General features: G+C 41.3%; 1 protein-coding gene across 9 annotated transcripts in view; it reads left to right on the top strand.

Annotated features, from left to right (window-relative positions):
• Window positions 1–16,113, top strand: part of RUFY3 (RUN and FYVE domain containing 3) — a 79,417-nt gene extending 63,304 nt beyond the window's left edge. For 6 of the 9 annotated variants that reach the window (XM_043544721.1, XM_037896695.2, XM_037896692.2 and 3 more), the window contains 5 exons: window positions 881–1,004; window positions 2,882–2,961; window positions 6,996–7,023; window positions 8,896–8,970; window positions 13,547–16,113. In XM_043544721.1, coding sequence (XP_043400656.1) covers window positions 881–1,004; window positions 2,882–2,961; window positions 6,996–7,023; window positions 8,896–8,970; window positions 13,547–13,690 — 451 coding nt within the window. In that variant the 3' untranslated portion in view covers window positions 13,691–16,113. Of the gene's footprint in view, window positions 1–880; window positions 1,005–2,881; window positions 2,962–6,995; window positions 7,024–8,895; window positions 8,971–9,619; window positions 9,696–13,546 lie in introns of those variants that run through there. The other 3 variants (XM_037896699.2, XM_037896698.2, XM_037896693.2) reach the window with 2 other exon arrangements.
• The last annotated feature ends 141 nt before the right edge of the window (window positions 16,114–16,254 follow it).

The following is a 16,254-nucleotide window of genomic DNA, read 5'->3' as shown; positions in this document are numbered from 1 at the left end:
CCACCTGTGCTTCGGCTGCTGATTACAATTTATTTCTCCCCAATATGAACTCACTGCTATCCCCCATATCTTTGTCACCTCCGCTTTGGTTTACAGCAATGCTGGAGGGCTAACCTTGGAACCCTCCGCAGCAGCTGGTGTGCAAATCAGTGGCCTGACCCCTGAGTGGGCTAGAAGGAGTGTATTACGGTAGATTTCAAGGTGCTGATACCTATCTATGGAACAGTATATTATCTCTGCTTCAGTGACCTGAGCTCACACCTCACCCCATTTAGTACCATGGCACTATGATCAGCTGATCACTATGATCACTTGCTTAACAGTCCCTAGACTCAAACACTCGGGATTTGCTGACAGGGTACTCAGCAGAGAACCCTCTGCCTGAGAACTCAATTGCTCCAACACAACCTAATTTTAATCTTCAGCCATGGTGGAAAGCACCCCAGTTACAAAGGTTTTATGTGAGGGGCAGGAGGGGAAGCTTCTTTAAGGATGTCCCTTGAAATTGGTTGAAGATGTTGCTTCTGATTTCGTGCTGTTTTTACTGTGGCAGTTTGTGTACTGTTGTTGGCAGTAGCATGTTAAAAATATGACTATATTTTAATTAAGGACCTGCAGACTTCGTGAACAGGTGCATATTTCATACATCTAAACAAAATTAAGTTAGACTGTATTAGATCCAGAATTTAGATTCAGACTCTATGCATTGTGGGCTTGTTAAACATGCATTGGGATAATTTGTTCAGAGGTGTACAGTTCTGAAAATTCTGGTAATAGCAATTTCTTTGCTAAAAACATAAATCACCTTTTTAATAGCTGTGCATATTGCGTGCTGTAAAATCAGATCATTTATCCACGATTCCCTCTTGTTATACTGTAGGGGCCAACTTGAACAAGAACTGAAACGGGAAAGAGACCGATGGTCACCAATCCACCAGGGCATCCAAGAAAACAAAATCACAGTAGCCCAAGGCAAGGGCTGCCAGAAGATGCAATTAAAAAAGGTAATGTTACTGTTCACGTTTACATATGGTTTAATTTTAGCTACTGTCTCACCCTGAGCTTTGTGTGACTGCACATATGTGTTGCTGTTGTGCAGCAGTAGTAAAGGTATGAGGGTAGAAGTCATGATAGGAAAAGTTCATGTAAATTTGTATTTAATTCACACACCATGAAATTGAAATTTTTCTTGATTATCAGCCTGAGATAGGTCTTTTTAAAAGCAACAAGTTTAGTTGTACTATAAGAGTGTATCCCTCCCTCCCAGGTGTTGGACAGAATCTTGAAATTGATTGTGTTCATCAGCACTATTTACTAAAGAAAAATGCAGTATAAAAGATACTCTAATCACTACATCTCATTAAGAGTAAATCACTTTAAAATAATTTCACATTATCATAAGCAGGAAGTTACCATGCTGACTGTCTGAGAGAGTACAACTCAAGAAATGAAGCTAGCTTTTTAATGCATAAGAGAGCAGTATTTCAAAGTTGCAAGTTCTATTCTTGAAAAAAAAATTGGTTTTCATGTTAACTAAACTTGTCTTAAAACAACTTTGAAAATCTGATCTCTCCCTGTCTTGTTGTACATCATTAGACTTGGCTGTCTCCTGGGAAGTGTCAGGAAAAGAGCAGCTCTTCCTGAGACACAGCATAACTCTCAAGTATGAAGACAGTGAAATAGTACAGGGTATTTCTGTACTCTGCTAGATTTTTAAAAAAAGTGCTCTCAGTGCTAGAGAAAAAAAAATTACTGAAGAACTAAAGAAGCCCTCCATGGAGAGAGCAGTACTACTGAAGTCTCGTGGGGAAACCCAGGGAAGATTAGCCACCTGAAAGAACAGGTGCTGCAATGTACATGCAATGTGTCTTGATAACTTAATTGTCAAAAGCATTGTGTATATCAACAGCCGTTACGCTACGATAACAAAAGGTGTCAGAATGAAAATTTTATTGCAGCTGGCTCTCAAAACCCGCTGCTGTTTGATCTTTCCAAACAAAAGCAAGCTATTCAGCTGCAAGGCAAAAATAATTATTTTCTCTCGTTGTACATGTTTCATTGCTTCAGGGTTTGATTTTCTTTTTCTGATGTGCCTTTTTCTTCATGGGATCACCCTCCTCCATTTATGTGTTGTTGTGGAACACTCACTAGGATGGGACATTCATGTCTTTGTTTTAGGAATAAATGGGATTAATTTACAGAAGTATCTATTTATGTAACTGATCTGCTCCTTTAATTGTGTCTCGTGGTCTATGGACGGTTTACTTTTATACAGGTATATTATTTTAACAGCAGTTTAATGCCCTGTCTAAGCTGTAGTTCAAATTTCTAGCAACTATCATAGGCACGGATAGTGCTGAGAAAGTTCTAACATGCTCCTACCCTCACTAATACAGATAGCAATTTATTTTCTTAGTCGTGTTGAAAATTAATGCTACGTTTGGTTGGGGATTTGCCTTTGTCTCATTGATATTTGTCGAATAAATCTATAAAGTGATATTTACCCTCCCTGCTTCTGCTATATCAGTCCAGGTGGCTGGGTTATGCTTCCTCCTTCCCAGTTCAAATAAAAAAAAAAAGGTTAGATTACCTCTAAAAATCTGAAGCCAGCTTGGACATCTTTCAGGTTTTTTTTCTGCCCAGCAAGAGGAAGGCAAACAGCTAGTGTGCTTAGATTGGTGCTCGTATATCACACTGGTGTGAGAGGTCAAAGGGTAGATTTTCAAAAGCACCCATGTGGTTTAGATACAGATCCCATTGGAAGTCAGTGGGACTTGTGTTCACTAAGTCATTTAAGCGGCCTTGGAAATCCCAGTCTAAATGCATAAGAGTGCAGTTAGTAAAATACTCGAAGACTTGTAAATATGTTTTCTTTTGACAGGATGGGAAGCAGAAAATCCAGGAAGAAAATGCCAGACTGAGAGAGCCTGGAAGAGGGGAAAATGCTGTTCTTCCAAACAAGTATGGAAAGAGATCCCCTTTTTCTCACTTTCACAGTTCCTCCTCCTGTCTCTGTTCTTCTCTGCAATGTGAAAAGCAGTTTGTTATGCTCTCAGCTAAAGGTATCAATTACTGTGTTGGTGAGAATTGTGGGCTTACCCTTTTCTTTCACTTAAAAAAACAAAACAAAAAACCCAACCCTCACTGAGAAACTTAGTCATTTTCTCTTGTCCTAAATAAAACAATATGTTAAAATCTTCTAAGTGAAGTTTAAACGTTTCTGATTGAAGTGAAGACACTTGTAATTTGAGATTTTAAAATTCCAGGGTGGTATGATCTGCTCTTCTCAATTACACAGTAACCTGGAAGAGGAACAGGGATTCACTTTTAAGTGTAGTAAGTGTGGGAAGTTGGCATTTCAGGATTTTAGGAGGGGTTCTGGGGTTGGTGAACACAGGAGTTGGTGCACTTGAAGTTTCCTGTTTTAGAGGTTGTTTTGGGCTTCTTCAATTGTAGTCTGCCTCATACAAGGAGGTCACAATATGGTTTATTTCTCAAACTGTTGGAAAAGACTCCAGTATTGTCTTTCCCGCTGTGCTTTTTGTGGGGTGCAGTGGTTTGTTAGGGGTGTGTAACACACTCAGGGACTTGTCGAGTACTGCAGTTCTACCAAACAAAGGTTTGCAACTGTCTTTGTGCCCACTGTTTGAGGTTCTCCACTGTGCCTACTTCACAGCACTGAGTTGGGACACAGATTCCATTGCCAGGCATCAGGTTTTCTTGCTCTGGAATGGGGGAGGTGATGAAGAGATTCCTGTTCCTCTCCCAGCTACCTCTGAGCCACCTGATCTATGGCTGTAATTCTTTTTTCTTCATTTGGAGAACATTATCCCTTAGGCTGACTTTTAGGCCTTGGCAGGGTAGGAGCTCTGCATTCACAAATCTGAAATTGCAGGGACATGCCCCTTTGGTACTAGTGCTTCAGGAAAAAAGCCCTGTTCTTGTATTCGACTTTGGTATAGTATAATGTTGAGGACCAAGAACAAGATGTATTGGAGCCTAAAGATTGTGTTTTTTAGAGGGGGGTGGCTGGGTGCGGGTTCTAGAGAGAAATGGCTTCTATAATAAAAATAAAATTGTTACAAACATACTAATGTAAAAATCCCATTCAGGTAAGAGTTTAGTTTTTTTAAATGTGCTAACGTGAATTGAACATAACAGCAGAAAATAAGCCTATGTTGTTTTGGCTGGGTTTTTGTTTATCGGGAAGATTATTTTTAAAAAAACCTGGAGATGAGGTAAAGACTCGTGTTCAAATGGGTAGACATTTTAAATTCATATTTCTGTAGTCCGGAACCAGGTCTATAATCTGGATTTTGTTCAAAGCATAGTAAAAGACACTTTTATATAACCCCTTCAAATATCATTTTTGAAAATAAATGCTGTGTGAGAGACAGGTTATTATAAACTACAGGGGACCTGAAAAGGATCTTTTTTTATTAATTGGGTTTTTGTGCCCTTTTTAGCTGCTTTATAGTATATAAAATAGCCTGGAAGGTTTTAAGATTTTTTTCCCCCTCCTTATTTTTACTTGGAATATATCAGAAATATGAACTCCTGTCTTCCCTGGTTTTGCAGGAGGATTTATGGGGAGAATCTAAGAGGAAGAATATTGTAAGCTTTCATGTTAGTTGAAGTTGTGGGGATGTTGAACCTTTAACAAAGACTTTTTTTCCAAAATGTTAATTAGTTCTTGAAGCTAAAGAGATATTACCAAAAGCCATTTAACACAGTCTAACTAAAAATCCCTTCCCCTCTCATTTCTTTGTTTTTGTTCTAGGCTCTTGTGATGTTATTTCACTAGTTCTCATCATAGTCTTCCCAGATAGACATGATCTACATTTCTTATGTAAAAATAATGCAGAGAAGAAAACATTTTTGGGGAGGGGAAAAAACTTTTTGGGTCTCCTTCATATGTCATAAAGGAGGGAAACAGCATGAGCCTATGTGTGTATTTTTCTTATGCAGATCATCATTTAATGTATATTAAATGCATGGTGGTGTGGTTAAAGGTTATATTAGCATGAGTTTGGGATGGGCACCTGTCAAGGCTGAATCCCCACTCTGTCACTTCAAGTGCAGAAGGTGGGGGCCCTCAAGGGTTATAAAAATTAATACGTGCTACTCCAGGCTTGTCTTAAACTCCCAAGGTTACAGCTTCTCTCTGACCTTGGCTTGGTAAATGCTGCCACCACCCAAATGCAAAACCCCTTTGAAACCAGAAAGGCGCACTTGGGAATTCCTTCCTGTGGGGTACCCTCGGGCCCTTTCACTGCCCCCCTCCAGAAAGAACTGAGAAAGAGAAAAACAAAGGAAATCAGCTGTTGCCACCAGCTAATTCAGTGGTGGGCAAACTTTTTGGCCCGAGGGCCACATCGGGGTTGCAAAACTGTATGGAGGGCCGGGTAGGGAAGGCTGTGCCTCCCCAAAGAGCCTGGCCCCCGCCCCCTCCCACTTCCTGCCCCCTGGCTGCCCCTTCAGAACTCCTGACCCATCCAATCCCCCTGCTCCTTGTCCCCTGACTGCCACCTCCTGGGACGCGCCCCCCATCTCCCCCCCAGGACCCCAACCCAACTCCCACCCCCCACCCCGCTCCCTGTCCCCTGACTGCCCCCCCCCCAACCCTTATCCACACCCCTGCCCCCCGGGACTCCCAAGCCTATCCAATACTCCCTGTCCCCAGACTGCCTCGACCCCTATCCACACCCCTGACTGGCCCCCCGGGACCCTCCCCCCCCCCCCCCGCTCCCTACCCCTGACTGCCCCTCGGGAGCCCCTGCCCCTTATCCAAACCCCTTCCCCCCCCCACCCACCGGCTTCCTGCCCCCTTCCCATGCCGTTCAGAGCAGCAGGAGCTTGCAGCCCTGACGGAGCCAGCTGCGCTGCCCACATGGTGGCATGGCTGCGGGGCAGGGGGGACAGCAGGGGAGGCGCCGGGGGCTAGCCTCCCCGGCCAGGAGCTCAAGGGCTGGGCAGGATGGTCCTGTGGGCCAGATGTGGCCTGCGAGCCGTAGTTTGCCCACCTCTGAGCTAACTGAACAACATATGCACAAACCTCTTAGGGACACAAAAATCCAATCCTGTTCTTAAAAAAGTAAATTTTATTTAAAAACAAAAAGAAAGAAAATACATCTGGAACTTAGGCTTTTGCTAGATTCTAAAAGAGCAATTCCAAAAAGTAAGCACCCAAACTAGCTTTCTTGGGGGTTTAGCTTAAAGGTTATAAGCAAACAAAAGCATCTGGGGTTAGCACAGAGGAGATCCACACGCCAAAATAAAGAAATAAATCTGATCGCGTCTATCTAAACATTCCCTGTCCCAATAATTCCTTCTAGGTATGGAAGATAATTTTTCATACCTGGTTCAAACCTTACACAGCATTCCTGCTTGTAGCATTGCTGCTCCGTGTCCCTGCAGCCCAGAGAGCACAACAGACAAAAAGGGAGAGTTTCTTTCCCAATTTTAAAAAGTTCTACCTTCCCATTGGCTCTTTTGGTCAGGTCCCACTTCCTTTTCTTTACCTGGGGGACTTTTTAACCCTTTACAGGTAAAGCAAGCAGAGAACAGCTACCAAGAGTGATTTTTCAACTAACTGTCTGGCTGGGTGTCCATAAAGGGAGGTATTCCCCCCCCCTTCATTTATCACAGCACCTGATGCTCAGGTTGCAAAGTGTAATTAACGACTTTGCCACTAATGTGTAAGGGGACCATCCCACATTCATGCTGATAGGCTTTGACACCACAGCACGTAATTATGTATTCCCTAATACGTATTTGTTTATGAATGGTTTTACAGTTGCAAGCATATGGAGTTCAAAATAGGTGTTTTTTATAAACCTCAAGAAATAACAAAAATGTGAAATAGTGTATTAAAAAAAACACAAAAAAACAAGAAACGACTTCAGTGAGAATGGATCTGAGACTCAAGCTATTTCCTTCTGGGAGATGTGGATAAAACGATACTGCTAACTTACCGTTTTCTTTTTTTATTGTAGGATACAGTCTGTCATGCAAGAAGAGCAGGTTAGTATTTTTTCTGCGTATGTTGAAACATTAAAGTACAAATGTGATTGAAAAGTGTTATGTATTCACAATTTCTTCTTTAATCCATGCATCCTTAAAATCATAGAATCATAGATTAGGGTTGGAAGAGACCTCAAGAGGTCATCTAGGCCAACCCCCGCTCAAAGCAGGACCAACCCCAACTAAATCATCCCAGCCAGGGCTTTGTCAAGATATTCTGTATCAAAGTTGAGTCTTTTTCTACCCTCATGTAAATAGTGTGCCTGGTAAAGCACAGTTAGGATCAGAAAATTGATTATGAAAATGACATTAAAGTTTCATATTCTGTCTGCGTCAGTGTCTTCAGTGTCTGTCAGGTCCTGTTTACAATTAGAAAGATGGTTTGGTTTGAAACGCACGTGCACCGACAGCTCACAGGCTTGCAGACTTGTTTGTTCTGGGCTCTGAATGTCAAGGTGTGTTCTTCCTGGTTCATGCATCATTGCCAGGGCTAAAGATTCTGCAACTGGAACTCAGTTGGCAATGGTGTTTGTGCATTGTTGTCTGAAGCCAACTCACTCGTCCATGCAGTTTCCATTCTGCAGGGTTTAAGTATTTTCTGCTGGGACGGTAAAATACGATCTGTTAACACACTCGGAGCAGAAATATTGAATAAGAGAGTGCTGTTTTATAGTCACTTTTCTGATCATAAACATGCCTTAAAGCTAATAGAACAGTAGAATGTCACTGCAAATCCCTCAGCCCTGTAATGGTAGCCTGAGATGTTATGAATGAGAGACTTATAAAAACGTTTGAACTGACAGGAAAAAAGTTAATTAAAAATGTGAAATAAATGCCACAAGGTAGCTCGGTTGTAGGATAAGCATCAGTTATAGAGATCTAGTACAAGTGTGTGTGTCATGTGCATATGGATAAGTGGAAAGCAAGAGAAAGTGAAGCAAAACAAATACGACTAGGATGTCCAGTATCAGAAGGGTAGCCGTGTTCGTCTGGACCTGTAAAAGCGGCAGAGAGTCCTGTGGCACCTGATAGACTAACAGACGTACTGGAGCATAAGCTTTCGTGGGTGAATACCCACTTTGTAGGATGCAAAGCTTATGCTCCAATAGGTCTGTTAGTCTATCAGGTGCCACAGGACTCTTTACTACTAGGATGTGTAACTGTCAACTGAATTGAGCTGGTAAGGATTTCTGTGTTGGGAGCCAGATCCTCCCAGACCCCACAGCCCTGGCATTCTCCGAGTGCAGAGAAACAGTCAGCGCAAAGGTTGGGCAGAGAGGCTGCAGCCTGAGCACCAGCAAACTAGACTGGATGGAAGAATGGCTTCTTTACACTTTGCATTAATTTGTGGAAAGCGCTCTGACATCTTTGCAATGAGTGTGGTGCAAGTGCAGAGAGAGTGACTGAGTGTGTGTGTCTCCCCGACCCATCTGCACTAGTGCTCAATGACCTGTCTTCAGGTTAGGAGAGATGATCAGTCTCCCCCCAGCAGCCTTGCTGACTTGATAAATTTAGCCCTTTTACTCTGGCTTTGGGCACTCCAGGACTCAGTGGATGAAGCCAACATTCAGGGAGTCAGTCACACTCAGTGATGTGGATTCTGGAAGTTGATTGGCCAGAGTTAAGTACTTCTTCCCAGAAGAGCAGTTTGTCCTGTGATTTTCTGAATGGTTTGAGGTCCTGTTTGTGTATGTGCACAAATCAACGCTTCCTGCAGGCTGCCCACTTTCTGAGCAGTCCGACTGTGCCTCAAATGGACTAGGAAAAGGGAAAGCTGCGTTGAGGGTGGAGGGTTGCAGACACTAGCAATAATGTTGAAATGGAGGGTGCAGGAAGAGTAATGCTGAGCAATTGTTTTTCTTAATGATTTAGGAACTGCCACCTGGACCTGGAAAATCACAGCTATGCCAGCTGTGCCAAGAGGAAGGCAGTCTCACCAAAACAAAGGTAACTTCAGTTAAGGGGAGGCTGGTGTGTCTTGGCCAGCCTGGTAGCACATGTTCCCCCTAAGTTAATTTTCTAAAAGCTGATAAATATAAGTAGATTTCCCTTTAATTACCTGGGTACCAGGCAGGGGTGAAAGTAAGTCTAGGGACTTACCAGTACGGGGCTGGGCTGGGGCTGGCTCTGGCTCCCAGAAGGGGCGGGGCCTTGGGCAGAAGGGGCGGGGCTCGGGGTCAGAGCCAGAGCCAGCCCCAGCCCACCCTGTACTGGCAAGTGCCTCCTTCTCCCTCCCCAGGGTAACAGCGGTAGCTGGGGGCTGTGGCAGCGGTTTAAAGGGCCCTGGACGGTAGCAGTGGCCGGAGCCCTGGGCCCTTTAATCGTCCCCAGAGCCCCGCCACCACTTCCCCAGGGCTCCGGGGACGGGGCTCCGGCCACCACTACTGCCCCGGGCCCTGTAAATCTCCGCCCCAGCCCTGCTGCTGCTACCCCAGGGCTCTGGCAGCAATTTAAAGGGCTGGGGGTTTCAGCCGCTGCTGGGAGCCGCAGGCCCTTTAAATTGTGGCTGGGGAAGCCAATCCACCCCTGGTACGGCGCACTGGCTTACTTTCACCTCTGGCACCAGGAAATACATGTTTGTCCATCTTCCCATTAGGACAAAGCTGTTAAACGAGAGGGCTTCAGGATCCTCCATGCCACCTGCTGTTGACACTGGCAAATGATAAATGCTGGTATGCTTCCCTCCCCTGAAGAGCTGCCTTTAATTCACGCCCCATCCACACCTGGGAGCACAATCAGCCCTCTCCCCAGTGTCTGCCTGGCACCTTAGAGACTAACCAATTTATTTGAGCATAAGCTTTCATGAGCGAGGATGAAGTGAGCTGTAGTTCACGAAAGCTTATGCTCAAATAAATTGGTTAGTCTCTAAGGTGCCACAAGTACTCCCTTTTCTTTTTGCGAATACAGACTAACACGGCTGTTACTCTGAAACCTCTCATATGTGGAGCTACTGAACTCTTCCCAATAGCACTGAGAGAGCTACATAGGAAAACCCCTGTCTATGTGAGGTGTGTCCTACTTCCTCTGGCAAGCTGGTAACATCACTGGGAGACCCACCTAATCCCTCCTGCATAATTGGCATTTTTTCCTGAGATTTGCTTGTGTTCCATAAAGATTTGTCCCGTGTTATATAGGGCACTAGCTTTAAGGCTCTAAAAATTACTGCTATTAGAAGGCAGCCTGGGTCACATTTCCATTATGGATACTTTCACAGAGAACTTGAAAGCCTTTTTAGTGTATCTGCCAAGGCCTGAACTGAGGGGTTCTGTGTTTCCTCTGGAACTATTGACAGTGTCACTGACACAAGGAATTGAGCAAGGAGCTGCTTTCTTGATAGTGTTAGGTGTCAAGGACACCAGCCCTTATGGCAAGAGAGAGACAGATCCCTGAACTCCCATCTCGGCAGCTACGTAAAGCAGCGACTTAAAAATCTGGTGTAAACCATGTCCTTTTTATTTTTGAATATATGCTGCTGATAGTATGGAGTCACAAATATGGTTTCTATAGAAGCTTTTCAGCTTGCCTTTAGGAAGCACACCAGTTAAAAGGACTGCAAATTCCAGCATGTCTTATACCAGCTTTTTTATAAATCCCCAAATATGAGAGTAGTGTTTGGTTGTAGATATATATCAATATAACTTATGCACATACATCTATACACACCCCACATACACATGTATATTAGGACTGTCAAACGATTAAAAAAATTAATTATGATTAATCAGTTTTCATGGCACTGTGAATAAGAGAATACTAATTTAAATGTATTATAAATATTTTGGACGTTTTTCTACATTTTCAACTATATTGATTTCAGTTACAACACCGAATGTAAAGTGTAGAGTGCTCACTTTATATTATTTTTTAATACAAATATTTGCAATATAACAAAGATGAAACAAAAGAGTGTAGTTTTCAAGTTGAAGCATGAAGGGGCATACGAATGTTTAGCATATAAATACTTTGCAACACAGGCTACAACAGTGGCATGTGGATGCCTGGTCTCACTTTCAGGAGACGTTGTAAATAAGAAACAGGCAGCAGTATCTCCCGTAAATGTAAACAAACTTGTCTGAGCGATTGGCTACACAACATATAGGATTGAATGGACTTGTAGGCTCTAAAGTTTTACATTTTGTTTGAGTGCAGTTATGTAACAAAAAATTCTTCATTTGTAAGTTGCACTTTCATGATAGAGATTGCACTGCAGTGCTTGTATAGGGTGAACTGAAAAATTGTTTGTTTTTTTTACAGTGCAAATATTTGTAATAAAAAAATATAAAGTGACCACTGTACACTTTGTATTCTGTGTTGTAACTGAAATCAATATATTTGAAATAGGGCTGTCAAGTGATTAAAAAAGTTACTGATTAATTGCACTGTTAAACAATAGAATATCATTTATTTAAATATTTTTGATGTTTTCTACATTTTCAAATATATTGATTTCAATTACAATACAGAATACAAAGTGTACAGTGTTCACTTTATATTTATTACAAGTATTTGCACTGTAAAAAAAAAATAGTATTTTTCAATTCCCCCATTACAAGTACTGTAGTGCAATCTCTTTATCATGAAAGTTGAACTTACAAATGTAGAATTATGTACAAAAAAAACCTGCATTCAATATAAAATTTTAGAGTCCACTCAGTCCTACTTCAGCCAATCGCTCAGACAAACAAGTTTGGTTACAATTTGCAGGAGATAATGCTGCCCACTTCTTGTTTACAATGTCACCTGAAAATGAGAACAGGCATTTATATGGCACTGTTGTAATGGGCATCACAAGATATTTATGTGCCAGATGTGTTAAGGATTCATATGTCCCTTCATGCTTCAACCACCATTCCAGGGGACATGCGTCCATGCTGATGACGGGTTCTGCTCGATAACGATCCAAAGCAGTGTGGACTGACGCATGTTCATTTTCATCATCTGAATCAGATGCCACCAGCAGAAGGTTGATTTTCTTTTTTGGTGGTTTGGGTTCTGTAGTTTCTGCATCTGAGCGTTGCTCTTTTAAGACTTCTGAAAGCGTGCTTCACACCTCATCCCTCTCAGATTTTGGATGGCACTTCAGATTCTTAAACCTTGGGTCGAGTGCTGTAGCTATTTTTAGAAATCTCACATTGGTACCTTCTTTGCATTTTGTCAAATCTGCCGTTAAAGTGTTCTTAAACGAACATGTGCTGGGTCATCATCCGAGACTGCTATGACATGAAATATCTGGCAGAATGCGGGTAAAACAGAACAGGAGACTTACAATTCTGCCCCAAGGATATAATTAACACATTTTTTTAACGAGTATCATCAGCATGGAAGCATGTCCTCTGGAATGGTGGCCCAAGAATAAAGGGTCATACAAATGTATAGCATATCTGACACGTAAATACCTTGCAACACAGGCTATAAAAGTGCCATGCGAACACCTGTTGTCACTTTCAGGTGACATTGTAAACAAGAAGCAGGCAGCGTTATCTCCTGCAAATTGTAACCATACTTGTTTGTCTGAGCAATTGGCTGAAGTTGGGTTGAGTGGACTTGCAGGCTCTAAAGTTTTACATTGTTTTATTTTTGAATGCAGTTTTTTTTGTACATAATTCTACATTTGCAAGTTCAACTTTCATGATAGAGATTGCACTAGTATTAGGGTGAATTGAAAAATACTATTTCTTTTGTTTCTTACAGTGCAAATATTTGTAATAAAAATAAAGTGAGCACTGTACACTTTATTCTGTGTTGTAATTGAAATCAATATTTGAAAATGTAGAAAACATCCAAAAATATTTAATAAATTTCAATTGGTATTGTATTAACAGTGCAATTAATAGCAATTAATTTTTTTAATCATTTTTTAATCATGTGAGTTAACTGCGATTGACAACCCTAATTTGAAAATGTAGAAGACATCTAAAAATATAATTTAAATGGGATGCTGTTAAGTGTGATTAAAACTGATTAATTTTTTTAATTGAGTTAATTGCTTGAGTTAACTGTGACTGACAGCCCTAATGTGTATGAAATTAAAAATACACATGTAGCTCTGGTGGATAAGACTTTTACTACTAGGGTTTCATATATAGTTGTGTGTTCTGATTAACTAGCATTTGAATTTTAAAGTATTGATTGCTTAAACTGACTCTTGCCAAATCACATCTGGGTACAGTTTGGGAAATTTGCTCCAGCCTGTTCTTGAGATTGTGATCTGAAGTCCTGATTTTGATTTTTACTCTGTGGGTTTAGGAACTCTGCTGAAGTAACATTCTCATCCTTTGGGAAAGAACCTTCTGTTCCTCAAAGGTTGGAGGAGGGGCCAATAGGTAGTCTCTAGTGATGGATGAGGGACAGAAGCTTCAGGTGCCCTTTGCAAGGACAAAGTAGTCTTTTGGCCAACTGAACATTAGGGAGAAAACGTGATTACTTCACGTGGTGGTGTTGAGCCCCTTGTAATTGGCTGGCGTGGTCTCTCTCATCTCATTAACAGTAATTTCCACTTTTCGTTCCTCTTTCCCTTTTTTAGAACATTTGCAAGAACTGTGATGGAATCTTCTGCAAGGCCTGTTCAGCTAATGAACTGCCCCTTCCATCCAGCATTAATCCAGAGTGTGTTTGCAACACATGTCACAAACAGCTGATACAGCAATATTCAACAAGCCCATTGTAGGACTCCGCATGGGGGACAGTGATGACCAATCAAGGCTTTTGGCCCAGCTATAAAATCTTGTAGCTTAGGCTTGGCTCTGAAGCTGTTCAGGCGAGTTTCTAGAGAAGAATCTCTCTTCCCTCTGCTCTTGCAAGGTCAAAGAGAGGAAGTACATTCTTGTGTTCACATTCTCTCTCAACTGTCTATTTAAAATGCTGGTCTGAGCCCTTCTAGGAAAACACCCCCCTTTTCAGGCAGGAGCTGCTGTGTGAAGAACTTGTCAGAGTAGCCTTAATACATGTACCATGGCAACTGCAAGAAGAGGTAAAAACACACGTACAAAGGTTTACTTAAGTGTTTTGTTTGAAGACAAAATGGATGATAACTGAAACAAAGAACGAAGAGGTATTGTTCACCAGCATGTGTGGCTCTGCTTGAAATACCACTTTCCCTTTTCCGTTCTGTCCTTGGCAGTTCTACTGAACTGTGATGCTCCAGTTCAAAGAGAAAAATCCCACAAAAGAACTGGGAATTAAACATGTGTGTGGCACATTGTTACTCAATTCAGTCCCCTCTTGGGCTCCAGTCTGGTTGTGTGGCGTAACATCAACAGTTGAGGGGAAAGATTTAAAAGATTTTGGGGTTATTTTTTTGAGGCGTGTGAGAGATATGAGAACTGAATAGCCGCCATTTCGCTCAGCACAGTACGCTTGAAAGTTCTCATAGCACAATCCTCAAACATTATTTAAATACAGGTTTGTTTTTTGGTAAAAACAGGTACCTCTGAACTTTTATAGTGGAGGTTCTCGTTGTGACTTATGGTAGCTGTGAATTTTAGACTCTAAATCTGTTTTATCTTGACCTGATGATTAGAGGATGGATTTAGATTCCAGAATATTTAAATGGGGCGGAAAAAAACTGGTCTTCCTTTAAACAGACCATTTAGGGGCATGTTTGTACATTCTGTCCAACATACTGCTCCTACTAATTTTGTGCACATTAATCAGCTGTTCAAGCAGCAAATGTGGTGGTCTTTATTTAAATATAGTCATAAGACTGATCAATTTTTAGCCACAAGAAACGGTGGCTGTTAGCAGGAGGCTCAAATGCTAATCTGAAATTCACTTTCAAATAGGTTTTATGGTTCATACAAAGATAATCTGACATAAGATGTCATATTTAAGGCTTCTGTACTCCACCAAAAGGCGCCACTTGTACCTCTTAGGGCTCCAGCCTCCCCCTGTGCCAAAACTGCAAAATTACAAATGCTGGTATGCATCCCTCCCCAAAGAGAGGGGTTTAGTTTATTTGGCCTACTTTGTACTGGAAACTGAACTAAACCATTACGACCACAGAATGTATTGTAATCTTTAGAAAACTGATCTTTGTATATTTGTGTATTCAGGGGTGTTGCATTAATTTTACTACAAATCTATATTTAGGGAAACCTGGTTTTTCTTGAAAGGTGATTATATGCAACTTAAATCTGTTAGAACTACATGCATTCAATGTAGTTCTGTCTTCCTGCAATTGTCTATAACTTAACTTTTCAGGAGGAATTAAAAAGTGAAGTAGCTTTGTCTTTGGAATCTAAGTGGAAATATATGGTGCTTTCGTACATTCACTTTCTATTTTCCAGGAAGAGATGTTTGTTTTTTTAATTAGGGTCACCAGTGCAAAGTCAGGGACAGCACTCTGAGTGACTGGAAAAGATACTTTACTAATGATTCTTTTGCCTGAAGGTGAAGTTGATTGCTTTTGCAGGGAGGATAAATATTCAATATGCATATACTGTACAAATCTACACGATTTTAAATCAGCTAGGTGAGTTGGTTTTGTTTTTCTGCTAGTCTGATGGAGTAGAAACTGAAATTTAAGCAATTCTGATAGCATTTGGATATCAAACTGGAAACACAATACTTAATTTTAATGTGTAAATGCTGACATGTCCACATTACCTTGTGAGTGTGATTAGAAGTTCTGAGATGGTAGCTGATTCCTTGGTTGCCTTTATACTTTCTTTAGATCGTCACAAAAAGGAAGATTGCTGCTACTACCCTTAGATATTAATGCTGCAACTCTAAAGTCTCCATTTTGAAAAGCACGATAGTCACATATAAAGAAGTTATCCAAGTTACATAAAACCCACTGTGCTCAACAACTTAACAAGTTTACTTCAGCCATGAGTTAGTAACATATTTGTGTACAGCTTAGGTTGAGGAAGAGAGCTAAAATTAAATGTCAGAATTACAAGGTGAGCTCCATGATGGTTCCTACCTATGTCCTCTGATGTCATCCTAAAGACTTGTAAATGCAGTGTTTGGATACCACTTGCTAAGGGAAATTCTTCAAGCATGTTTGTAGGTGTAGCTGTGAAAACTGAGGGGGAGGGGGAAGGTATTTTCTGGCACTGTTCCATGCAAAATAAAACTGTTTAAAAAATACTCTCAATCAGTTGCTTTTCATTTCTGCTTGTGTATTGTTCTTATGCACTAGGCTGAGTTGTAAGCTTATAAATACATCACTATCTGGAAGGTGGCACTTGTGTTAAAAAGCACTGTTTGCTAGCTCTGAACGTTACCATT

This window comes from Chelonia mydas, chromosome 4, assembly GCF_015237465.2.
Source record: "Chelonia mydas isolate rCheMyd1 chromosome 4, rCheMyd1.pri.v2, whole genome shotgun sequence".
Classification (NCBI taxonomy): domain Eukaryota; kingdom Metazoa; phylum Chordata; order Testudines; family Cheloniidae; genus Chelonia; species Chelonia mydas.
This window is presented reverse-complemented; position numbering and strand designations above follow the sequence as displayed.